At 42.7% G+C, this 27,946-nt stretch overlaps 1 protein-coding gene across 3 annotated transcripts in view; it reads right to left on the bottom strand.

Annotated features, from left to right (window-relative positions):
- The window catches only part of LOC143481794 (NACHT, LRR and PYD domains-containing protein 3-like), a 41,013-nt gene extending 13,283 nt beyond the window's left edge, over positions 1-27,730 (bottom strand). Inside the window, exons 1-6 of one of the 3 annotated variants that reach the window (XM_076979928.1) lie at positions 27,647-27,730; positions 13,244-13,325; positions 12,924-13,040; positions 10,841-10,898; positions 10,530-10,734; positions 8,284-10,051 (exon numbers count right to left, since the gene is read on the bottom strand). In XM_076979928.1, the coding sequence (XP_076836043.1) occupies positions 8,284-10,051; positions 10,530-10,734; positions 10,841-10,898; positions 12,924-13,040; positions 13,244-13,296 (2,201 nt within the window). In that variant the 5' untranslated portion in view covers positions 13,297-13,325; positions 27,647-27,730. Of the gene's footprint in view, positions 1-8,283; positions 10,052-10,529; positions 10,735-10,840; positions 10,899-12,425; positions 12,637-12,923; positions 13,041-13,243; positions 13,326-27,646 lie in introns of those variants that run through there. The other 2 variants (XM_076979929.1, XM_076979927.1) reach the window with 2 other exon arrangements.
- Between the last annotated feature and the right edge of the window lie 216 nt (positions 27,731-27,946).

Genomic DNA, 27,946 nt, shown 5'->3' on the forward strand with positions numbered 1-27,946 from the left:
GGAGGCCGCCCTGCCCGACGCCCGGCCTGTCCCGGAGGCCGCCCTGCCCGACGCCCGGCCTGTCCCGGAGGCCGCCCTGCCCGACCCGGAGGCCGCCCTGCCCGACCCGGAGGCCGCCCTGCCCGACCCGGAGGCCGCCCTGCCCGACCCGGAGGCCGCCCTGCCCGACCCGGAGGCCGCCCTGCCCGACGCCCCGCCCGACCCGGAGGCCGCCCTGCCCGACGCCCGGCCCGACCCGGAGGCCGCCCGGCCCGACCCGGAGGCCGCCCTGCCCGACCCGGAGGCCGCCCTGCCCGACCCGGAGGCCGCCCTGCCCGACCCGGAGGCCGCCCTGCCCGACGCCCCGCCCGACCCGGAGGCCGCCCTGCCCGACGCCCCGCCCGACCCGGAGGCCGCCCTGCCCGACGCCCGGCCCGACCCGGAGGCCGCCCAGTCCGAAGCCCGGCCCGACCCGGAAACCGCCCAGTCCGATGCCAGGTTAGATCCCAGGCCCATTCAGCCTGAGAACAAGCCTGACCTAGAGGCTACCCAGCCTGCCGCGCCCTCAGACGCCACACTGCCTGCCGCGCCCTCAGACGCCACGCCGCCTGCCGCGCCCTTATACGCCCCTCCTTTCTCTGGCGGTGTCTTCCCGGCTACGTCGCCCTCTGACTACATCTCTCCAGCTGCAGCTTTCCACAGTGACGTTTTTGGAACATCATCTTTTCCTTTAACTTCCACTATCTGGAAGGGGTCTGATCGTGTTTTGGAATCCCGTGACATGGTTGATGTACCCTTTAGGCCTGCGACCAGTTCTACTGCTTCTTTTTCCTTGCCTGCTCCACGGACTGGGAGGGCTGTCATGTCAACTTTAGGGGAGGGTGTTCCGGGGCCTGTAAAAGGAACTAGTAGTGCGGACTCTTGTCTTGATGTCCCTTCTGTTGTGACTCCTAGTGTTTTTGATTTATTGAACGCGTTTGATCCGAAGTCGATGCCCTTGTTCCCTGGTCCTTTTCCTGATTATGTGTTTGTTCCTGTGTCTGTAACAGTTCCTTTGCCGATATGTGTTCCAGTGTTTCCTGTGTTAGGTTTTTGTATTTCTGTTCCAGTGACGTATTCTTTGTTGTTTTCTTTTACCTACCTGGTCCCGGTTCATATGTCCGTGATTTTGCATATTTGTTCTTCTGTTTTTTCCCTTCCGTCTGATCCTAGCCCTGTGCCTTGTAGTCCTTTTTACGGGTCTTCCCCTGTTTGTAGTTCGCCTGTTTCTGCTTCCACTGCTCCAGGGTTCGCTGGCCGGGGTTCGGCTCGACATTCTGGGACCTCACGGCCTGGCTGTGCTCTTGATGCGTCTGAGTCGTTGGTGCCTTTTTCTGTGTCCTCTGTTTCAGGGCTTGCCGGTTTGGACGTGTGTGGCTTGGAGTCTTGCCCTCCTCAGGAGTCTCTTGCGTCTTGTCCTGGTCTTTTGCCCCCTGTTCCGGATGAGTTGATGTACGCTGTTGTATGAGTCTGTTTACGGATTTTTTCCTTGGTGTGTTTTTCCTTTTTTTTTGTTTTGCGTGCCCAGGAGGAGCACGCTTTTGAGGGGGGCTACTGTAACGTTTGGCTCCGCCCCTTTGTGTGTATCTTGCCTTGTTCCCTCCCTCTGTTCCCTTTCGTCGATTCTGTTTCGATTCGTCACGCCCCTTTTGTTTATCCCTGCCTATGTTATCCTTGTCAGCTGTTTTGAATATGTGGTTTGATTAGTTTGTGTATATAGTCTGGTTGAGTTCATGTGTTCCCTGTGGGTCTATGTCTGTAGGTTGGTTTACGTTGGTAATGTTCTTTGTCGCGCTTTCAAGTCTCCGTGTCCTTTTTGGACTTCTGTGATCAGTCTGGTATTGAGGTGTCTAGGTCTGTTGCGGTTCTGGTTAGAGTTCTGTCGTCTTTGATTCGTTTCGGTTCTTTGTTGAGTTTCCTATGTTATATGTAATTGTCCTTTTGATCTGGTTGTAATGTGTCTTGGTCTTACTTATACTATATGGTTGTTCCCGCTGTGTATTTGTACTTAAGTGTTGCGAGGGTTTTCGTATGTCTGGGTTTTAGTTCGGTTAAATATTATGATTTGATCCAGTGTGAATTGTGGTGTGAATTGTTCATGACTGTTGTTAGACATTGTGATTTGATTGTGTGAATTGTTTATTGTCGTTGTCCGAGTCGTAATCTTTGTCTTTACATCAGTGTGTGTTTCTTGTTATGTGTGATTATTATGCCGCGCCGATCCCGGAACGTGCGTGTTGGAATGGTCGAGGTTATAGGAGGTAGTACCGCCTCTGACTTGAATAAATGTGGTTCTTTGCAGCAATTGTGTCCGCTGTCTGATTCTAGATCGTTACAGAACTACCCGTAATTACACATATTAGTAACTGAGTTTCTCTGTGGTCATGCAGGAATCTACAGTAGCCCTGAGAGTTCATTGCGCTGCAAAGGAAAAACACCCTGCAAATATGTAAAGCAAATGCATCAAAATGACAACACATGCGCTACAATTAAAGAGCTTTATTAAGTCCCCTAGTGTGAGAGAAATTACACCATTTTGCTCATCTAATTTAAGATTACAAAAGAACATTAGGATTTGCTATGTCATTCTAATTAGCAGAAGGACTGTGAATAGTGTGATTCAGTATGTTATCATGTACTTGTGTGTGTGTCATGTATATTGTAACCTGCGTCAGAGGAATGTGCAGAGACAGAAAGCACTATGTTATATGCCTGTCATCCCTCTGCTATGAACTGACACATCAGCTCTTACTGTGTACAACTGATATATCGGTTTCTTCTGCTAAAAGGAACAGGAACGCTCCATATTAGGATGAATACACATGTGAAATGAAAACAACCTAGACTCTTTTAAGGCAGTCACACTTATCTCTTGCTCTTGCACTCCCTTCTCTTTTGTTCAGCTTCTCTGTCTGTAACGCGGTGGTACCAATGAGGACACACTGCATGTAAAAACTGTGAGAGAGGTGGACCCAAGTGCCGGCTCACGCTAACAGTAAGATAGGCAGAGCCTATCGTCAGTGTGAGAGAGAGACGTAAGCTCACAGAAGAGAATAACCAACACAAACCATGCAGAAAAAATCAATACATAAGAAATAAAACAAAATGATAAGTACACGGGAGAAAAGAGAATAAAAGGCAACACGAAAACTTAACTTAATAAAAACTTAACTGTCGAGAGATGGGAGAAAAATAACAAAGGCAACACAAAGGACGCGGAAAAACTCAACGCGTAAAACAAAACTAAGGATTCCAGGGGAAATAACTGGCAGCAGCCAAAACATGCCGAAGCAAAGAAAACCTTCCCAAAATAAAGGTAAAATGGATAGGAAGTAAAACAGTTGGAGGAATACTTGAGAAGTGCCAGGGAGCGGCACAGAAGAGAGAGACTCTAATAAATGACAGAATGGTAAGAGAGAGAAAGGTGGTGAGAAACCTTGCAACGGAACGCAACGAAAGCATGACGGCATAACTAAACGCAGAAAACACGGAAGAGAGAAACTGACAGGGAGGTGATAGTGGGGCGAGGCTAGACGTGAAGAGTGTTATCTTTTGATGTTCCAGCACATTTGTGTTGTTGGAGATGAAGGAGAGAAAAGCATATAAAGCAGCCAGAAACTCCTGAACACTCAAATGCACAAAGCTGAACACCTTCTCCAGGTGCAGTCCAGACTCCTCTCTGAAGATCTGGGTACACACTCCTGAGTACACTGCAATGATAACAAATGACGGCATAACCAAACACGGAAAACACGGAAGAGAGAAACTGACAGGGAGGTGATAGTGGGGTGAGGCTAGACGTGACACACAGAGATCAGAGTGGTCACATCATGGTCACTTTTGCAGACACACATCACCAGATGGTGAGTTGTTATTCATGACTGTAAATCACTGTCCAACCACCAGCTGTGAGTTTCTGTGTGTGTGATACCTGATTATTGTTGCATGGTGCAGGTACCAGTATGTGGTGAGTTGTGATTGGTCAGTGGTGTCAAACCCTGGTCTGTCTGCCTGTATGTCTATCTCTCTCTCTGTGTCTTTCTAGCTCTCTCTCTCTCTAGTTCAACAATGCTTTATTGGCATGAATGTAATAAAATACAGGAAACACCTAAGAATAAATATAACATAGATAAGAGATTATAGACAGTGTTATAGACACAATTATAGACAGTGTTTTAGACAGTGTTATGCAGGTCAAACCAGAGTAAGACACATTCGCTGAGAGAAGTGAGATTTATTATGGGCAAATCCTATATCTCACTCATGAAAGCAGTGTAGGGTGATAACAGAATGGCAATCCGACACAGAAACAAAACCAAGACTTAAACAGGGGTGAGACATGATGACAAACAGATCCACAAAAGAGCTTGAGACAAAATGTAGAAACAGGCCTAAAGTCTAACATAAACAGTGAGCAAAGTTACTAGAACTTTAAAGTAGGGGTGTATTCATCTAAGGATTTTCATAGTCGAATCTGATTCGTCAGCTTTTCCCTTTAGTCGACTAATAGTCTAATCGGGTTTATTTTTATTTTTTTTATTTAGAGCACCTTAAACGGGATCCCGTTCTCATTCAGGACTTTTTTCCTCTTCAAAGTAAAAACCTAAAACACTCAGATAAATGAATAACCACGGTAGGTTGGCTTTATTCAGCTTTTATTTATTTACTTATTTATTTTTTAATGAAACGTTAGAGAACATTAACCGTTGTGCGCATTGAGCATATCGAACTGTCAGACAGGCACTGTGCAAAATGTCAAAAATATTTTAAACAAAATATGCCTGCCTGAAAATACAAAAACAATTGCCACACAACAGCAAAAAAATACAAGGAAAGGTTCAAGTAATGGGGTTTAAAAGCAAACAACAACAAAAAATGTTTATATACCTGCCGAGACACACCGTGACGAGACGAGACGACACGACTGAAACGACAAACGTTTTTTTCGCCTTACTGTAAGGAATGCCGTATGATATGTCCCTCCCAGCTACACCTGCTACCTATTACCACGCCCCCTTTTCAGTCACATACATACACCTTCCCACCACTTCCTCGTCGCGAAGTATTGCCGTTCCCATGCAGCATACCAAGCGTTTCCATTGCCTGTTCGATCTCCTGTGCTTTGACCCTTGCTTTCTCTCCAGACCTCGCCTCCTGCCTAGCCCTCCTGTACCTCCCGGATTCTGCCCCCCCCGTTATGACCCTGGACCGTCCTGACCATCCCACGAAAACGCTGCTGTTATTACTGCGCCTAGCGCTAGTGATACTCATGCCGTTTCTTGTAAACGTAACTCATTTGAATAAAAGCGGTGTACTTCCGCAGTTGGATCCCTCTCTGTCTGGTCAATACGTTACACTTACGCATTTTAAATGGTATACCATGTTGGTTGTTGTTGTGCGAAATGAAAGATGTTGATGACATAACTTGCACTTTACTTTGTTTGATTCATCTTTATGTTTTTCAAAATACTTTTGAAGTTTTTTAGTAGCCGTTATAATCTCGGCAGATGCTACGCGTATTCTGTTGCGTGTTCAGCTCCGCTCGTTTGTATTGTACAACTGCAGGTTGTGATTTATTAATGTGTAGTAAGGAAGATGCCTATTGTTAATGCGCAAACATCATTTTAAAATATTTATTAACAGAAATTAGGATTATTTTATTTGACAAAAGGCTATATATAACGAAAACAAAGACATTTCATGTAACAACTAATGCTTAGCTACATCCTTGGGCACCCCATGCAGTTAGAATGGTACATTCGACTATGACGTTCATAGTCGACTAGGGGGTATAGTCGACTATAGTCGAATCAGCGACTATTGCAGGTCACCCCTACTTTAAAGTAACACCAAAGTGATCTTAACAACACAAAATTATACAGAAACCCCTAGCAAGTGCCCAACAAAGCAAATGACAAAACACAGGACTAAAATACACAGACTGAACCTAGAATCAAAGAAGACACACCTGAAAACAATGACGAGGGGGGCCAGCGCCACGTGCCCCCGAGCCGCCCCGGACTACAACCGCCCCCACGCCGGAGCACCAATCCAGGCCCCGGAACCCCAAGGCCCCCCCTCTGGAGTGGAGCAGTAATCACAGGGGAGCAGCCGGGAGAGGACTGGGCACAATAAGCCCCAGACCCAGAACCAGCCGTCCCCACACATACACTCTTACTCTTACATTCACCCCCATATATACACCCCTACATACCTGCATACTACTAGAATTTATTTCTAATGGGGTCATATTTAGGACATTCACTAAGAAAGTGCAGCTCTGTCACCACCACTGAAAGCTCACAGTGGGAAAACTGGTCACTCTGGGTAACCAGCTCTGTCTGTGTTGGCCAGTTTCTGTGTCCAGACTGTGCTCACTGAGTCATTATCATTATCTTCCTCAGTTTGTTCTCATTTATTGGGGCATTAGGGCAGTCATAGTCTGGTGGTAGGGAACTGGTCTTGTCACCGGCGGGTCGTGGGTTCAATTCTGAGGCCATGACTGAGGTGCCTTTGAGCAAGGCACCTAACCCTAACTAGGGCTGCCCACCGCTCTGGGCACATGTGCACCACAGCCCCCTAGTAATCACTAGTGTGTGTGTGTTATCACTGTACAGATGGGTAAATGTGGAGGACAACTTTCAATTGGGGTGAAAATCACAATTGATAAATATGGCACATTTTTTATTATTATGATCATGTAGGTTGGAAATGTGTAGTGTCGGTTTTGGGTCAAATAGCATTGGAGTTTGTGCTGTTATTGTGTAGTTTGTCTCTCTTCCTCTCACTCCAGTACCTCTCTATCCCTCTCTTTCCCTCTCTTTCTTTCGATACCTTTCTCCTTCTGTCCATATATTAGGTAACATACAGGTAATATTATGTATGTTGCATTTCTGTTATTTATAACATGTATTGTTTCATATAAGCAGATGTAATGTGCAGTTATGCCAATCAATCTTGTGTTACATGAAACGTATGTGAATCTCTGTTTTTCAGATAACATTATTTAATGTAAATGTGTAACGAATGGGAAGACAGGAGTGACACAAACGCAAGATTAGAATATCGTCAAAGTAACTGAAATGCTTTAATAAAACAATGAGAACCGCACAAGACAAAATGAGCGGTGACGAACACAACGCAATATGAAACGTAACACAAACACGTAACATCTAGCTGACCACTACTTCTAATGATAACAAACAGTAAGGTAAACCTACAACAACTGAACGAACACGGAGGGTAGGGTAAATCATACAATAAGAATAACACAGGAATACGGGCGTCAGAATACGAAGGAAACTATACAAGGGAGCAGGCTTGTATAGAAAAGGGACTGAACGTAAGAGGCTAACCAATACTACAAACTATACAAGGGAGCAGGCTACTAAACAAAGAAAGGGGACTGAACGTAAGGGGCTAACAAACACTAAAAGAATACACAGGGGAGCATGCTACGATGGGCAGCGAGGGAACCAGAACATAATTGTTAAACAATGTGACTAGAACACAAGATATATTAACACAACGAGCGCGGGGGGAACAGACTATAACGAAAACACTAACGACAGACAACGAGAAAGCACAGAGGCAAAAGACACAGAGAGAACAGACCTTACGGAAGACACAAAACATGGAGGACAACCAGGACAATGACCGACAGGGAACAAAGGATATGACAGGGAATATATAGGCCATGAAAACACTAAGGAATAACATGAAACAGGTGAGTAGAGTACAACAGGGCATGACAGACAAAAGGGAAACCTAGGAAACTGGAAAACAAGGCGGGGCTCGGGTCCATGAACATGGGACTGGGAAGGAGCGCGGAGCTGGACGTAACAAAATGTAAATGTCAGTAATTATATTTAATTGGTTATATATATTCATAACTCATGCTGGACTATGCAGTAGAATTTACTCCAACACATTTATAATTCTATTGTTGTTTAGTTGTTTCTATTGTTGGGGGGAGGGATCAATAACCACATTACAGAAAGTACAGTGAGATACAGTGAACATCTGTTTGTTTGTGTGTGTGTGTGTGTGTGTGTGTGTGTGTGTGTGTGTGTGTGTGTGTGTGTGTGTGTGTGTGTGTGTAAAGTGTAAAGAGAGAGAGAGAGAGAAACAGAGGTGTATGAGTGTGATGATTCTTTTTTGCAGTTAATGACGTTCTTAGTCTTATTATGATTTTGTACAGAATCTATGAACCTTTTGGGAAACTCCTCCCAGTGCTGTAATGTGTTTATGAATGAAAATACTCACTCAGCTTTTCTGGATGCTGTGACCACTGGCAGCAGTCTCAGTAGACATTCCTCTGATGGGTCATATTTCCTCAGGACAAACTCATCCAGCTCCTCTTCTGAGTTCAGCAACACAAACACCAGAGCTGACCACTGAGCAGGAGAGAGTCTGGCTCCACTGAGACAACGGTTTCCTCCACTGTTCAGGTATGTTTGGACTTCCTGCACTAGAGAATGATCATTCAGTTCATTCAGACAGTTGAACAGATTGATGGATTTCCCTGGGGAGGAATTTTTCCTGATCTTGTCCTTGATGTACTTGACAGTTTCCTCTTTGCTGTGAGAACTGCTTTCCGTCTGTGTCAGAAGGCCTCGTAAGAGAGTCTGATTGCACTCCAGTGAGAGACCCAGAAGGAAGCGAAGGAAAAGGTCCAGGTGTCCATTCTCACTCTGTAAGGCCTTGTCCACTGAGTTCTTAAGGAAACCAGACAGTGATGATCTTTTGAAGAGTGTTATCTTTTGGTGTTCCAGCACATTTGTGTTGTTGGAGATGAAGGAGAGAAATGCATATAAAGCAGCCAGAAACTCCTGAACACTCAAATGCACAAAGCTGAACACCTTCTCCAGGTGGAGTCCAGACTCTTCTCTGACGATCTGGGTACACACTCCTGAGTACACTGACACTTCTTTGACATCAATGCCACACTCTCTCAGGTCTTCCTCATAGAAGATCAGGTTGCCCTTTTCCATCTGTTGGAAAGCCAGTTTTCCCAGTGCCAAAACAATATTTCTAGTCTGGTGAGAATCAGTGTCAGTTTTGCCATTGAACTTTCTGTTCTTGCATTTGATCTGAAAGAACAGGAAATGTGTGAACATCTGAGTCAGAGTCTTGGGGATCTCTCCACTCTCTGCCTCACCCACCATTCTCTCTAGAACAGTGGCTGCAATCCAACAGAAGACTGGAATGTGGCACATGATGTAGAGGCTTCTTGATGACTTCAAGTGTGAGATGATTCTGTTGGCCAGGATCTGATCACTGATTCTCTTCCTGAAGTACTCCTCTTTCTGAGGATCACTGAACCCTCGTACCTCTGTTACCAGGTCAACACACTCAGGAGGAATCTGATTGGATGCTGCTGGTCGAGAGGTTATCCAGAGGAGAGCAGAGGGCAGCAGATTCCCCTTGATGAGGTTTGTCAGCAGCACATCCACTGAGGTCGACTCCGTTATGTCCGATAAGCTCTCATTGTTCTGGAAATCTAGAGGAAGTCGACACTCATCCAGACCATCAAAGATGAAAATGACTTTGTAAGCATCACAGTCTATTAAATGTAATTGTTTTGTTTCTGGGAAAAAGTGGTGAAGCAGATCCATCAGACTGAACTTTTTCTCCTTCATCAAATTCAGCTCCCTAAAAGGAAGTGGAAATATGAAGAGGATGTCATGATTGGCTCTTCCTTCAGTCCAGTCCAGAATGAACTTCTGCACAGAGACTGTTTTGCCAATTCCAGCAACTCCTTTAGTCAACACTGTTCTGATGGTTTTGTCTTTAAAGAGGTCATTACATTTGATGGTTGTGTCCTGTGTTGCTGGTCTCCTGGATGCTGTCTCAATCTGTCTCACCTCATGTTCATTATTGAGGTCTCCACTTCCTCCCTCTGTGATGTAGAGCTCTGTGTAGATCTCATTCAAAAGGGTTGAGCTTCCGTGAGCTGATATTCCTTCATTAATTATTTTACATTTCTCCAGTAGTTTGTGTTTTAGCTTTTGCTCATATACAGAGACCAGCTCTAAAAACACAAACACATGATGGCAGTTATTTATAACTAAAGGAAGAGGGAACCGATTACAATTACTAACTCATGTCCATATACAGGGTTTAACACCCCCTTAACTAAAGGAAGAGGGAACCTATTACAGTTACTAACTCTTGTGTGTGTGTGTGTGTTTGGTTAGTGTTCGTCGTGATGTGTGTGTGTGTGTGTGTGTGTGTCTGGTTAGTGTTTGTGTTGGTGATGTGTGTGTGTGTGTGTGTGTGTGTGTCTGGTTAGTGTTTGAAGTAGTAATGTGTGTGTGTCTGGTGAGTGTATTAATTAAAGAGACATCACTCTTGACAGGTGCTCAATTCATATGGGTCCTACCCATGACACACAGGACTAAATGTAGTTAGTTGGAGTGATAATGCCATCATAGAGCCATGACGCAGATCTCTTACTGGTCTGTAGTGTGTTAGTGAGGTCTGTCTGCTCCATGACCCAGAACTCTTACTGGTCTGTAGTGTGTTAGCCAGGTCTGGCTGGTTCATGTTCCTTAGGACGTGCAGTGTGATCTTCAGCGTCCCCTCTCTGACACTGCTCTGATCCTCCTCATCCTCCATCTCTCCCCCAGAGCATGCTGGGCAATCTGGACTCAGTATGTTCTTAAACCTCTTCAGCTCCTTCTTCACCAGAGAGATGACTTTGTGCTCCAGCTCCTGGTGAATAAACACCAACAATCATAAAAACACCACAATAATACAGACATTAGTTGTAATATTTTCCACACACACACACACCCTACACACACACCACTGCACACACCTTGAATATGGACTCCACATGTTTTCTGTAGGGCAGCACTAATTTCTTCTGTTGTTCACTGTGGACAAACACAACACTGAATTTAATGGGGAATATGTAGCACATTCATACCTGTACAACACACCATTAAACACGCCAGCAGATAATGTACAATATAGACTGGATTAACTGATTTAATCCCTTAATCCAGTGTTCCTCATTTCCAGTGCTGGATGAACTGATTTAATTTCCTAAACTAGTATTCAATACAGAGTCGTCTGAAAGGTGCTCCATGTGCATATATCGCTACATCACTACTGCATCTCACACTCCTCGTCTTTACTACGCTCACTTTATTAAGAACACCTCCTCATAGATTCACTCGGTCATCACTTTATTAAGAACACCTCCTCATATATACACTCAGTCATCACTTTATTAGGAATTAGCAAATCAATGTTTAATACAAAATACAATGACCAAAATAAGTTTTTTAGTTATCTTTTTATGCTTTACAATTGTGAAAAACCAAAGAGCAACAACATGACTACATTATCCATAGAACTCAATAGAACACTCACATTCCTACATCATTACCTGAACTCAGTACAACACTCACATTCCTACTAGGGGTGGGACACGATCAAAAAAATTTATCGAATTAATCAGAAGCTTTGTAATTAATTAATCACATTTTAATCGCATTTCAGTATTTAACATGAGAAATATTAATTTAAGTTTGAATGATGAATGAATCAATGAACATAAGCATAAACTTCAACATCTTATTTATTTTTCCACCAGTCTACTATACAGACCAATAGATGAGTGCAGAAAACAGAGCAAACAGTTTTCAGAACACTGGAAATTCGGACCAAAATGTTGTTTAATTTTGGGAGTTTTGCTCAGGATATTGGAAGAATAAGAAGAATTGAAGTAAACCAGAAGATGTTTTTTAATACCATTTTAGATGGTATACTTTTTCTTTAATTTCCCTGGCCTCTGCCTCAGCCCTAAAGTCCTCTGCCACAGGCATCTCCATAGTGCCTAGAAGTGGTCTTCTGCATGCTCAAATGACTAGATCTTCCATTCATCATCTATAATATGAGCTATCACACCAAGATAATTCTTGTTGCTAACAGAGGTCCAGTGATCCCCAGTCTGAGCCACATTTGTGGTGCTCTTCACAATAACCTGTTTTACTTCCCTTTCCTCATCATACAGCTGCTGGATTTTCTTCGACATTGTCTTTCTGGACGGCAGTTCGTAACTTGCATCAGTTGACGCAATTTGCAGAGCTTCTTGTAAGCCTTTATTTTCGACCACAGAGAGTGAACAACTCTAAATAATGTGACGCATCAAGTTTAAACGCTTCCACTGCTCGCGCGAGGTGTGCGGAGTCGCGCGCTACGGTCACTCGCGAAAGTTTAATCTAGTCTTAACGGTCCAATGAAGGTAATTTAAAAACCAGGACATTTCCTCACTTTAAAAAAAACCGGGACGCCCGGGACAGGATGTGAAATACGGACATGTCCCGGGAAATCCAAACGTTTGGTCACCCTATCGTACTAGGAATACATTTAGCAGCTAAGTTATCATTACTGACCTGCACGTTAGCCCCAACATGTTTCGCGTTGAGGTGGTAATGAAGGGTGGAAGTGCTCCTGTGATAAGTGAACTCCTTCCTCCATAAAGTGCAAATAACACTATTTTTGTTTGTACTTCCATCTGGTAGTTTCTTATATATAAATTTCCCATCCACCAGTCATCTCCAGTCATCTCCATCATGATCATCTTATTGTGCGTCCATATAATCTGTATGTCTGGAACTCATGCACTGAGAAACATTCCACGGTGCAAAAGTGTCTCATGCGTTAAATGCATTAAAATGCGTTAATTTTTTTTTGTTCGTTAATTTCCCTGTAATTAATTAATCGAAATTAACGCGTTAAAGTCCCACCACTAATTCCTACATCATCATTACCTGAATTCAGTACAACACTCACATTCCTACATCATCATTACCTGAACTCAGTACAACACACACATTCCTACATTATCATTACCTAAACCCAGAACACTCACATTCATACATCATTATTACCTGAGCTCATTAAGATTCACTTCCGATCTCAAGCGTAATGGAGATTCCATTGACCAGTCAGTCTTCATGGACACACAGCTGGGTTCAGGAGTGTCTGATATTTTATGCTTAGTCACACTAAATGATACAATTAAAAATAAATAAATAAATAAATAAATATATATATATATATATACCTGAACTCAGTACAACACTCACATTCCTACATCATCATTACCTGGAGTCACTAGAACACTCACATTTTTGTGTGTGTTAATCTCGTCTCCTTTGTCCGTATGTTATTCTCACCTCTCTCCCTTCTGTGTTTGTGTTATTCTCACCTCTCTCCTTTATGTGTGTGCTGTTCCCCAGAGACACTCATTCTGGAGGTCATGTCTCCTCCTACAGATTCCAGCTGTAAACCTGAAAACACACACACACTCACATAAATAATGCAGGACACATATTCAATTACTGTGATTACATGATACTGATAGACTAATTACAGTTTTTTTACGACTGCTAACATGCGTTTCTCCAATCTGTAGTCACATTTTCAAAACTCTAAATACAGTGAACACAACATCAGTTTTCAGTGGCTATACAATTAGTACAATTCATGTTGTTTTGGCACAAAATGCAGTCATTTTACATATTTCTATAATGCTTACATTTTCTATACACACAAGGTTATCCAATGACAAAATTCTGGATCATTTTGTCTTATTTACATTTTGCTTGCACACAGCATGTCACCTGCTCCTTGGCTCTCGGACCCCCTGCGTAACAACCGATGAGAACTGAGGATGGTTGAGAGGCGATGGAGGAAATTGAAGCTTACTGCTGATCTTCACTTGTATCAATCTCTCCTGTCGCTATTTTCCATGGAACCACCTGCTGCCAAGACATCATTCTACAGAGAGATGCTGGAGGCATCTACATCAGATCCACACAAGATGTTCAAAATCTTCTCTTCTCTCCTCAAACCCTCCCCGCTCCAACTCCCACTTCTCTTACTGCAGATGATTTTGTCACCTGAGAAGGTCAATACGATTCACAGTACCTTTTCCCTAGTCCCTGTGCCCACTGTGTCCCCTCCTACTCCTCCCTTTTCTCTAACCTCCTTCTCTCCTCTCTCAGCTGAGATGGTGCTTCAGCTGCTGACATCCAGCAGTCCCACCACATGCCCTCTGGACCCCATCCCATCCACACTCCTCCAGACAATCTCCCACAAACTCCTCCCTTTCATCTCGACCATCATCAACAACTTCTTATCTTCAGGAATTGTCATCCTCATTCAAGGCGGCTAGGGTGGTGCCAATCCTAAAGAAACCCAACCTTGACGCCACCAACATCAGCAACTACAGACCGGTATCTCTCCTCTCATTCCTCTCTAAGATCCTTGAACGGGCTGTACACTACCAGCTATCCTCCTTTCTCTCACAGAACCAGCTTCAGGACCCCAACCAATCTGGCTTCAAGCTGGCACATTCTACGGAAACTGCACTCATTGCAGTAACTGAGAAACTCCATGCGGCTAGAACTGGACTATCATCAGTTCTGATTCTGCTTGACCTTTCAGTGGCCTTTGACACAATCACGAGATCCTCCTGTCCATCCTTTCAGGCCTTGGCATTACTGGCAATGCATGGACGTGGTTTGCTTCCTACCTGGAGGGACGTTCCTACCAACTAACATGGGAAGGATCAATATCCATGCCATGCAAACTCTCCACCGGTGTTCCACAAGGCTCAGTGCTGGGTCCACTTCTTTTTTCCCTTTATACCTGCTCACTGGGTGAGACAATTTCTGCACATAGCTTCTCTTATCACTGTTATGCGGATGACACCCAGCTCTTCTTTTCCTTCCCACCCTCTGACACACAGGTTTCAGCTTGAATCTCTGCATGTCTAAAAGACATTGCCTCTTGGATGGCAGCTCACCACCTAAAGCTTAACCCAAGCAAGACGGAGATGCTGTACATCCCTGCAAGAGCCAGTCCTCATCGTGATCTTTCTATCCCATTTGAGAACACCGTGATCATTCCATCCAAGGAATCAAATAAAATCAAATCAAATATATTTGTGTAGTGCTTTTCACAACACATGTCACAAAGCAGCTTTACAGGATTTACAAGTTTTAAAAAGTTTACAAGTATTTACAAGTTTCAAGTTTTTTTATGGAAGCGCGTAGCCTTGGTATAGTTGTCGACAATCAACTCTCCTTCACGGCCCACGTTGCTAACACAACACGATCATGCAGATTCGCCCTTCACAACATTCGGAGGATTTGGCCATTTCTCTCTAGGGAGGCCACTCAGGTCCTTGTCCAGTCTCTTGTTCTCAAGACTGGACTACTGCAACTCCCTCCTGGCTGGTCTTCCTATGCATGCCATCAAACCCCTGCAACTGATCTAGAACGCTGCAGCTCAGCTGGTCTTCAACCTTCCCAAGTTCAGCCATGTCACTCCCTTGCTGTGCTCGCTCCACTGGCTTGGCTCCAAGGTGGTGGAATGAACTTCCCTTGTGTGTCCAAACATCGGAGTCACTTGCTGTCTTCAGACGCCGACTGAAGACCCACCTCTTTCAAGTGCACTTTACATAATTATGCTTTCGTCTACTGTGCTTTATCGTCTCTTTCCTCAGGTGTTTGTTATAGGTATTGCTTACTGTCTTTTTCTCAGGTATTATGCATAATTGGGTTATAGGAATTGCTTACTGTCTTTTTCCTCAGGTGATGTGTATATTCAGGTATAATAATGACTTGGCATAATTGTTAGGTATCATATGACTTTCGTCTACTGGTTTTTCCAGCTTAGAGTACCTTGTGTCCAGGACTATCTATACTACCTTGGAGATTCCAAGCAACTGCGTAGCACTTTTGTAAGTCGCTCTGAATTTGTCTGTTATCATCAATTCTTCTGTGTGCACAAAATGCCTCGGCTGCCCTGGTATACGATCGGCAAATGCTACTGCAGATAAGGGATTCCATGGAAAGTTTATCCACAACAAACAACTTTCCATTTCCCAGTTTTGCTGCTTACTCACCATCCGACAATTTACCACTGCTGCGTGAGTTTGGAGGAAAGCCGAACTCTTTGCGGAAGAAACGCTGTAGGAGGAAGCGAGGCACAAGAGCTGGTCTGCAGGTGAAACTGGGGCGTCTCTGGATTCATGATCATGCATCCAAACTCCAGTGTCGTATTCCAGCTCCCACCTGTGGAACGCTGAGGTGTCCCCCGTCTCCCTGGCTGCAGGAGTGCAGCGTGGTGTGGCGTCGCTGTGACCCTGTTAGATCATCGTAGCTGCGGGTGGTGTGTCCCAACACTTAACACCATCTTGGTGGGCTTGCACCAACCTCGCCCGTGTTCCAGGCATGTTGTTGACCGCGGTGGGCAGCGCGTGCTCCGGCAGCTTGCCACGCCCAAACATCTCCTTCCGCAAACGAGGATTTAGCGGTTTCACTTGAAATCTGACTGATCAATGCACGCTCTGTGGCAAACAAGGCTCACATTTTAAATGACCTTTTCCTAAGGAAAAACCTGGACTTTTTATTCCTGACTGAAACTTGGCAGCGAAATCTGGAGTTTATCCACTTACAGTTTTTTTCAACTGTTTACACACTAAATCTTTTCTTCTCACACAATTTTCTAAACATGCCCTTCAAACACCATAACCCCACACCAAATCTGCAAAACCATACACTAACTCTCAGTGTCTGACTCAGTTTTCAATTTCCTTACACACATTTTGCAAAACTCTACACACAAGTTTCTACCTAACACACAAAGATCAAACAGGAAGTTACTTGATTTCATCTTTCAAACACAACCTATCAAAATGCCACACTAAATCACCAGTGCTTCACTCCCACTCCTCATATGTGTAAGCACTCATTACTTTATTGAACACCAACAAATCATTGGCTAAGTATAGACCTATAAATAGGTCAAATGTCAAGATGTCTGTTTTGAACCATAAATCCACGAGATCCAGCACCACATAGTCAACGATGCAACTGTTTTCCATAACATGGACACAGTAAGCTTGTCCACTATCCATCATGTCCTGCAGAATAATCACTTACATATGAAACAGCTATACAGGGTCCCATTTGAAAGGAACAGCATCAGAGTGAAGAACCTGCATCATGACTTTGTGAATGTATGTATGCAAAACTAATTCCAGTATATAAGACTTGCACATATCAAAATTTTTGGGTTGTGCACATGTGTGCAAATATATATTCTTGTCTCTTACAGAGAATTTTGGAGATGGATGCAGATGCAAATGTCCGCCATGAGTATATTTATATAGATGAGGTGGACTTGAATCCCACTTAGACCAGGAAAAGGGGGAGAAATGTCATTGGTCAAAGGGCCATTGTGAATGTCCCAGGACAACCTGGGGGAAACATTACAATGTGTGCTGCCATTACCAATAATGGTGTCCTGCATCACCATGCAACACTTGGTCCTTACAATACTGCTCATATCATAACTTCTCTGGATGCAATTCTCAATATTCTTGTCCAAGGTCGGCAGAATCTAGATCAACAAAGATTTATGGTCATATGGGACAGTGTCAGTTTACATCGGGCACACAATCCAATTGAGGAGTTCTTCTCCACCTGGTGCTGGCAGGTATATGATCGTCGTCCTCATGCTCGCTTTCCACTTCTTGAGGCGATGGAGGAAGCGTGTGGAGACATTGATGCCTCTATTCAAGGATGGATGAGCCACGCAAGGAGGTTCTTTCCTCTGTGTTTAGCAAGAGAGGACATACAGTAGCTTGTGATGTGGATGAAGTATTGTGGCCAGATCCAGCCCAGAGGAGAGATGAAGCCTAGACACACACTCAACCCCCCAGCCCATACCCTCACCACAGACAACACCCCCCAGCCCATACCCTCACCACAGCCCCAGCTTTTTCAGACATGTGTTTGGTGTCTGTCCAACTTCATGTGGTGGATGGATTTTTTTTTCTGCACTGTACAAATATTGTAACAGCAGCAAATTATTTGGAAAAAATAAATATTTTGGGTTTGAAAACTGTGTGTTGTGAGTATTTTACCTTCTCTCTGCACTTTTGTATAACATAGAATCCCATGAATGAAAGAAGAGCTTTAGGTTTTGATCAACAGTGTGTACATGATGAATCCAAAATGTCATATTATGACAAAGGTGTTGACAATGTGATGTCAGTGCTTGCTTTTGAGATGTGTTTATGACATTTTGAATGTTGTGTGTCATTTTGCTGGAGATTTGAGGCATTTTGCATTTTGTGTGAGCAATTGTGAGTTTTGTGTGTAGGGTTTTGAAAAATAGACACAGATCTTGGAAAATGTGTAAACAGTTGAAAAAAACTGTAAATGAACTGTGCCCAGCAGACTGCTCTTTTATTGGGGCTCCACGTCAGTCTGGTCAGGGTGGTGGGCTTGCTGTGGTTTGGAAAAAACGGTATTTCTCCCAACTAGTGAGCTCTGACCACGTCTCCACCTTTGAACTGCAACTGATGAAAGTTGGTAAGATCAATCCGTTTTACTGCATTTTAGTTTACCGTCCTCCAGGTCCAGCAGGTCAGTCCTTATGTGAATTTACTGACTTTCTGACATCTATTATCAAGCTGGACAAAGTTTTATTGCTTGGTGATTTTAACTTGCATATTGATGATAACCTGGATAGTGCTGTTATGCAATTTCTTAATATTGTCAAATCCTTCAATTTTAAACAGTTTATTACTGGTGCCACACATACAGGTGGGCATACTTTAGACCTTGTGTTTTTTTTTAGGATTACACGTTGATTACGTGTGCTGTGAAGCTCTTTTGATTAGTGATCACAAATGTATTTTCTTTAATCTCTCTGGAAATACTGACCCACTCTGTCCAAAAAGAACGACGCTCACTCGTACCATCAGTCAAAAATCAGTAAACCAGTTTTCGACTAACTTCTGCTGTGATTTTAATCCCAACTGTAACGACGTGGAGTCTTTAATGCAGTCTTTTAATAAACTAGTATTTTTACATTGTTAAAAGAAACTCTGTACAGGCTAGTTTAAATCGATTTTGCTCGTATCTCTGTAAAATTTCCGTCATCGCCTATACTTCAATACTGTGATTCTCTTTTCTGCCAGCGGGTGTCGCAAAGATTCATATGTCATTTAATATTTAGTATAAATAAATTAAGATCAATAGTTTTCAAAACAAAATTAATCACAAAATTCAAACTGATTATGTGTAAAGAAAAAACGGAATTCGTCCATTGAACAAAAGTGAAAGTGTTTCACTTTCCAAAGTCTTAAAATATATACTTTATTTATTAATATTATTTAATATATACTATATATAAGTTTACATCAACGGTTTTCAAACCGTGAGTGAGTCTTGCTTTGCCTAATAAATGCTTTAGTAGTTTGCAGGAATTCTGCGAATGGTAACCTACTTATCAAGTCAATATCTCAAAGGAATTATCTCTCGGGTATAATCCCTCTTCGCCAGGGCTAGCTGTTAGATACATTATGTATGGCTGCTTTTGACACACTGACATTACAAATGAATGAATTAGAATGCAAGTTACATATATAAATGCATAACTTTGTGAGCGATGTAAAACTGAGATGATGGCATGGGCGGTGCTGTTATAACTATAAATACTATAAATTCGTCGGGGCGGCTACACAGTGAAAACTGCTTGGGCGATCGAACCGCAACACAGTTTGCTTGAAAGCTTGGTTTGGGTGATCAATTGTGTTGCGTTTGATGGAGCCTTTCACGGGTAAAGGAAGAAATGTAATGACTGACAATTTCTTCACTTCATTGGCACTTGCAAACACCCTTTTGGCAATCAAAACCACTATTGTTGGTACGATTAATAAAATCGGATGTGAGATATCACAGTCAAAGTCTGAAAGATTTTCCATCAAGGTGTTGCGGGCTGGAAAAATAACTCTAACGATTTACCAGGCAAAACTTCAAAAAATCTATGCATCCTGAGCTCAATGCATCAGACAGTTTCAACTGATAATGGCGCAAAGAAACTGCACACAACTGTGGCGTTGATGTTATGGATCAAATGGCACTACTGTATTCGGTGAAGGGAGGCACCTGTCGTTGGCCTGTAGCGGTGTTCTACAACCTCCTAGACCTGGCTGCAATAAATGCACAAATACTGTTCAAACTGTGCATGGACGTTAACCAGAGCAGGCGAAGGTTTATTCTCGAGTTGGTAAAGGAGCTGTGTGCACAGCAGAAAATGGTGAAAGCGGCTGGGGCAGTGGCACAAAAGCGAATTTTACCTGAAACGCCTTGCCCGCCCTCAAAAAGAAAACAATGCCAAGTCGGCAGATGTTCAGGGAACAAAACATATGACATCTGCCAGACATGTAAGCAACTGGTCTGTGGCAAATGTGCAAAGACTGCACCTAAGCTGTGTTTTGAATGTTGAGTTGTGTGAAGCTGACACACAAATCAAAACAAAGGGAACTTGACTTGAGGTGGGGAACGAAACTTATTCAATATACGCTAAAGAGAGAAGGGAGGCACCCGTTGTTGGCCTGTAGCTGTGTTCTACAACCTCCTAAACCTAGCTGTAATAAATAAACAAATATTGTTCAAACAGTGCATGAACATTAACCACAGCGACAGAGGTTTATTCTTGAGTTCACAATTCACTACATAAATGGAACTTAATTTGAGGTGGGGAACGAAACGTATACAATATAAGCTAAATGTAAATCGCCGAATGGTGATAATGCTACTTGTGAACCTCAATACTGTGAGGGAAACATCTTCAAACAACTGGTGACATGGTCGTTAGGACGTGGGATCGGCTATTCACCGATCAAACATTTGAAACGGTGACACAAAGTAAACATTACAGAGGAGAGAGGCAACTATATTCGTGAAGCCATCAAAAGTATCATTTTAATAATTTTGCGTTTTGTTACGCAAAGGTACATAACCTACCTTTTATAATAATTTTTTTGTAATTAATTTTGCCTATTTGTGCTTTTTGTTCTTTGTCTAACACAAACCATTATAGACATTTATTAGTAGATTTGTTATGTTCACCATAGCCTGCAATTTACTAACATACACAAGTCTATGGGTTTCACTTTGGTACTTTGAGTATTGAACAAGCTTTCTGTGGATGTGGGGATTGAAGGTTCCAGCGCAGTCTGTTGCATTAGCAAGACAAAAGATATTAACGCTTCACAGTGGGGGGTGCGGGCCAGTGGGTTAGTGGTGTGCTGTACGAACATGATAATCTAGTGCAGAGGTGGGGACTCGAGTCACATGACTCATACTAAGACTTTTGACTTGACTTGAAAAAATATTCAGAGACTTAGACTTGACTTGGACTTTTACACCAATAACTTGGGACTTGAATTGGACTTGGACCTGTTTACTTGCAAAGACTTGATTTTTTTTTACCCCAAATCTAAATTTTAAAACGCATATTAATATTTATAAAGTGCGCCCCATTAATTTCATTTCCGTCCTTCTGATGCAGACCGGTCCTCTGCTTTTCCACACTGTACGTTGTGTGTGTGTGTGTGTGTGTGTGTGTGTGTGTGTGTGTGTGTGTGTGTGTGTGTGTGTGCGCGCGCGCATGAGCTGCAGCACAACCAATCAAATGGGGGGGTCAGCGAACGTGAATTGTTACCGGGCGGGGTGTAAAATGGACACAAATTAAGTATTATATCGCGATCGATCGATCGCCAGTGGTTGGTGCCAGAGCGAACTAGTAACTCATTGAATCATAGATAAGGATCAGAGGTAAATAAACTAGATTTTGTTTTCGGCGTGAGAAATCGGATGTGTGGCGTGAGAGCGTGTGAAGACGGTCAAATGCGTGTGTCTCACGCTCAATGCGTGAGGGTTGGCAACCCTGGGTTCTGTATCTGAACTCAGGGAAGAGAGCCTCTCTCTGTCACCATCATATCCAGTTCTATCTCAGCATGGATTGTGTATTTGAAGACATCTACGTCGAGAAAAAAATATATTGACAAAAGTGGAGCGAGTTTTCAGCTATGGGGACATCATTCTACGGCCTCATCGTGCACAAATGACATACAGACTTTTGGCCAGTTTGGTCTTTTGCAAATGCAATGCCGAATAGTTTACTGAAATGTCTAAAGTTGCATTCCTGATTCCTGTTAATTGTTCAGTTCTTATATTTTGTTTGTCTTGTCACTCACACATGGACACACATGTTCTCCAAGAAACCAGATAAGAGAAGAGAGGGGAAAATGCTGTTATGGTTCTTTGTATTGTACTGTGAAAATATCAGCACTTTTTATTTGAACATGGAGTTCTACTTATGACTTTCACAGAATATTTATTTCTGGAAAATTGTAGTTTAAAGTATGAATATTTTTGCAGCTAACTTTAACAAATTGAACTGTGCAATAAATAGGTGTCATAAAAAAATTTTTTATACTTCGTGTTTTCAGTTGCACATGTTTTATCAAGATTTGAGGAGAATACAGATTTAAAAAAGAACACATGTCTATTATTTACATTGTGGTGGAAATTTGGTGATTTCCATTTATGTCAGGCTTTCTTAGTATACATTAAACACATTAGGGATAGGTGTTAGAGATCTTTTACATATACGTGTGTTGATCATGGCACTGAAGCCATTCTCGTGACTTCAGTAGGCCTCAGATGTGTGTGTGTGTGTTCTCTGGCCTCGGCTGAGGCCTAATCTGATGTTCCTCTGGTGTTCCTAAACTGACCTCGCTGGAGACGCCTAATCTCTGCTTGGAAGGGACTACGGCGACACTCAGTCTGTCGTTACATCACGAGGATGCTGAGCGTGGAGGGGACATGCGTCATATGCATCTGTCAAATCAGTGTTAATTATTTCATGTATTGTCCAATCACATTTGGTTGATCACCTCGTGCTCACCTCGTGGACACCGTGTGTATTGATGATTAAACATATAAAAGATGAGAGTTCGGAATGGGGGATTAGCTCTCTCTTGCAGACGCCTTGTGTGTATGTAATTGAGATCTCTGGATTAATCCATACCTTGGTAAATAAATCATTGTACTTCATTATCTAACCCAACTGCTTCTGACTTTTATTGTGCTCACCATTTAAGGGTTTCAGAATTTCTAACAACATTTAAAATATACCTGCAACATTGGTAAAAAAAAATTAAATACTCGAAAGGACTTGAAATTCCAAGTTTCAGACTTGGGAATTGACTTGACTGTTGCCTGTCTTGACTCGAGACTTGACTTGATTGGACTGTCTTTGCTTGAGACTTGACTCGGGACTTGAGGATAAAGACTTGGACTTACTTGAGACTTGCAAAACACTGACTTGGTCCCACCTCTGATCTAGTGACATATATGCCAACAGAACAACACACAAATAAGCAAACTATTACACTAACCAAGCAAACTATTACACTAACCAAGAAACAAAACACAAACCAGGAAATGCAATATGAAACTAAACAAAACTGGCAATGGGGAAGCTACTGAGAACAAGGTCACAAGGCACTGATTCTAAAAGGTTTAGTCACATTAATTTGTTAACATATTGACGTTACGTGCAAATGTCACCATTATGAATATTTTGTTTGGGCAGCTCATTCTTTCTTTTGTGCAAAATGCCATCTAGCGTTAATTATGTGTCAGTACCAGCTTCCCTATGTAATGACTCAGCGGTCTTTTAAGTAGGTTTAAGTAGGTGAAAACAACACGGCGCTAGTAGTAGGTGGTGAAAGCGGTCAGATAACCGGCCCTCTGCGTTTCTAGGTATAAGTATGTAAATGAGGTTCGGTGCTTCTAGTGTTAATGATCTAGTAAAGGATGCTAGGTCCTCCTATCAAATTTTACTCTCCAAAAGAAACCTGTAATGTATGGTAGACACGGAGAGGGATCCTGGTGCAAAAGCTCAATGTTTTTATTTTGAATGGTGTAATAGCTCGTGTCGCTGTGTAGCGGTGGTCGTTTCAGTCCGAGGTCGTAGGGGGTAAGCAGAGTCCAAGAGGTATCCGTGGATCAGGCAGGAGAGGAAGTCTGGGGAACAAGCAGAGGTCGGTACACAGAAGGAGAATAACCAGGGAATAACGCTCAGTAGTCAACATATTCGGCAATACTTCGCGTCTAGGTAGTGGGACGGAAGCGATTAAATATGCTAGGAATGTGGGCGTGGTGATAGTAGTGTTGCCACCTGTCCCGGTTTTCCCGGGACTGTCCCGGTTTTCACGTGCCTGTCCCGGTTTTACCGGGCTGTCCCGGTTTGTCCCGATTTTTCTTCTTTTTAATATTCGGTCCCGGCAAAAAACTAGGTTAGTTCAAACCACGATTCAGACTGTTTCTGCACACTTAAAATCTGTTTTTTTTCTCGCTGTGACCATTTTAAACCCCTCAGGTAACATTTTACGTTCACTGCCACCCCCCGTCAACAAATTACACGTGCCACCCTGTGTCAGTATGACAGTGTCCTTATTTTTTGTCAGACCTAGGTGGCAACCCTAGGTGATAGGTAACAGCTGAGTGCGAGGCACAATCAGGTGACGTTCCTGACAAAACCCAAAGATTTTATTTAATACCATAAACAATATTGTAGCTCCACCTCCTGTAGCATTGCCATGTCTTTCAGTCAATGACTGTAATAAGTTTCATGAATTTTTTTGTGGAAAAAGTCATGGACATTAGGTCCAGCATTAAGCCAGTGACGGGTGTTTCCTCTTCTAGCCGCCCACCTTGTCTTACTGTTTTGGATTCCTTTCAGCCTATCACCTTAGCAGATCTGCTGGATGTAATTGTGAGGCTAAAGCCATGAAGTAGCTCAGTGGATGTGATACCCTCTTCATTATTGTTGAAGGTCTTACCTACCGTTGGCCCTGCTATATTGGCCATTGTAAATTCCTCACTGTTAACAGGTTGCGTTCCATCTTATTTTAAACACGCCACTGTTCAGCCTCTTTTGAAGAAATCAAATTTAGACCCAGCTGTGCTTAGGAACTATAGGCCTATATCTAAGCTTCCTTTCTTATCCAACATTTTAGGGAAGGTGGTGGCAAACCAACTGATTACAGTTTTAGAAAATCACAATTGTTACGACTTTTTTCAATCTGGGTTTCGGAAGAGGCATTCTACAGAGACTGCTCTCCTGAGGGTCTCAAATGATCTCTTAATGTCTGCTGATGTCGGTGACTGCTTTGTGTTGGTGCTGCTGGATCTTAGTTCTGCGTTTGATACTATCGATCATCAAATACTGATAAATAAGTTATGTGACTGGGTGGGCATATCTGGAACAGCACTTGATTGGTTTATTTCTTATCTCACTGAGAGAAGTTTCTCAGTTACGATTGGAGTTTACACGTCTGAGGCAACCGCATTAACCTGTGGGGTTCCACAGGGTTCAGTTTTAGGGCCTTTGTTGTTTTCTTTGTACATGTTACCTTTGGAGCAGACTTTAAATAGTTTTAATATTTCCTGTCATTTATTTGCTGATGATATTCAGCTTTATTTGTCTTTTAAACCAAATGAGGTTCATAGTTTGTCTAGGCTATTAGATTGTCTTCAAGCAATCAGAGAATGGACCTCAAATAACTTCCTACAGTTGAATGACAACAAGACTGAGGTATTGATCATTGCTCCCGAAAAGCTTAGTCAAACAATTAAACAAAATCTTGGGCTTCTTTCCCCTGCTGTCCACTCAGGCCTCCGAAATCTGGGAGTTATTTTCGATCAGTCTTTAGCATTTGATCCTCATGTTAAACAGCTGTCAAGATCCTGTTTCTTCCACTTGAGAAATATCAGTAAACTGAGATCTATGGTTTCAACAGCAGATCTAGAGATGCTGACCCATGCGTTTATTTCATCTCTCAGACTATTGTAATGCTTTGTTTTCATCTCTCAGTGTATCTGCTCATGGATGTCTCATATAACACCCATTTTAAAATCCTTACACTGGCTTCCTGTAGAATACAGGATCCAGTTCAAGATTTTAACTTTAACATACAGAGCACTACACAACACAGCTCCTGTGTATGTCGCTGACCTGCGATCACTCAGGTCAAACAACCTGAGTTTACTGTCTGTGCCACGCTCACGTCTAAAGACTCGTGGAGACCGAGCATTTAGGGTGGTTGCTCCAAAACTGTGGAACACACTTCCATCACATTTAAGATCAGCTGACTCTGTGGATACTTTTAAAAAACAACTAAAGACTTTCCTTTTTATGCAGGCTTTTAGTTAGTGGTCAAGGTTGCAGCCGTTGACCTTGTGCACTGTGTTTTTATTTTTGTTTTATAGTCAAAAACTGTAACACAGTTGGTGTATAAAGAGAAAACTTTGTTTGCATTGTGAAATGCAGAGTTGGTATTTAGTTAAAAAATTTTTGAACAGGATATTAACTATTTGGCTATTTGTATGAGATAAATTGTAACGATTTCAGGGGCGGGTGTGACGCAAACGCAAGATAAACTAATTTATTCAATAATAAACACCACGGAAGACATACAGAAGCTAGGGTGAAAACCAGAACTACGAGACACTAAATAGACAGATCCAATAGACAATGCATATAGGGAAACACTACTGGGAACCAATAACAATGGAATAGTACACAGCACACACACGTAACAAAAGAGCTAATTAAAACACTAAGGGGAGGACATGACTAAGACGGGTGAGCCAAACAACTGGGAAACGTGAACACATGAGAACATAACACCTAACAAAGTATAACACAACAGACTCCATGAAAAGGGGCAACGGATACCAGAAATGCCAAAGCATGGGTGATTCACTAAACAGATGATGAGAGAACGAAAATGAACAAATACCAACAACGGGGAACCTGCATAGGAAAACTCGAGTATAAAACACTGGGAATAAACCAACACACGGAGACTAGGAGAGAAACAAAGGGAGAACACGAGTCGTAAGGGAACAGGTGATACAAGGCAAAACAGAGGAGAAGCGAAGGGTTACCGTACAGGGAATGACCGACACCGGGGTAAAACACGAGGGGGGTTTTATACACGGAAACACGACGGTGGAACAAGACTCAGGTGTACGAGACTGACGACGAGGGCGTGACAGACAGAGGGAGGAACGAATGGGAGCAGGGAGCTAGGCGGGACCAGGGAGGAGGGAGGGGCTGGACGTGACATAACCCCCCTAAATGTTTAGAGTTTTGAAAATGTATCTCAAGTGTTGGGAAACGCATGTTAGCAGTCATAAAAAACTGTAATATATGATTGTATACACAGCACATGGTCTACACACAGTCAACACTAAAAGCACGATGAAATTAGTATATTAATTCACGTATATGTGTTATGACCTTAATGTGGATTCATGAAAACAAGCTATAGTAGAATCTGCACTGGTAATGGTGATTGGCTGGGTGGTAATGGAATTATTTTGGCATTATAGAAATATTCTGAGAAATGTGTAAACACACTTTGAAATTGAGATGTAAACCCCCAATATGGACAATATGGATTTATTTTAACAAAAACCTTGTACAGTAGAATCTTTTCAGACCTGATCTAGTGATTATCAGGACCCCCAACTCATACACCATATCAACCTTATAGGGAAATCCTGAAAAACATTAGAGCCATGTTGCTCCATGTCTATTAAATAAAATAAATACTAAATTTCTGTCTCCACCAACACTATGAGTTCTATTATGACTGTCTCCACGAACACTAGGAGTTCTATTACTACTGTTTGTATTATCTATCACAGACTCACATACTCACCGTGTTCCTCTGAAATAGATTAAATGTGTCTTTCATAAAATGATGATCCAGCTCTGTCTCTCCCACTCTGATCTGAGTCTGTCCTGTTCAGTTTCTCATACGATACTGGTAGAGGTGGAGACTCCAGATTCAAGTTTGTCTTCATATTTTAACAGATCAGTATCATGCTCTCTCCTAGTGCTGAATAACAGGACCAGAGTGGCTCACAGGTAAGTGGCCCACAGGTGAGGAATGCAGCCAGACTGCTACAAGTACATTCATATACAACAGGGGTGCTCATTACGTTGATCGGGAAGGAAG

The sequence above is a fragment of the Brachyhypopomus gauderio genome, chromosome 18 (assembly GCF_052324685.1).
Source record: "Brachyhypopomus gauderio isolate BG-103 chromosome 18, BGAUD_0.2, whole genome shotgun sequence".
NCBI classification, from domain to species: domain Eukaryota; kingdom Metazoa; phylum Chordata; class Actinopteri; order Gymnotiformes; family Hypopomidae; genus Brachyhypopomus; species Brachyhypopomus gauderio.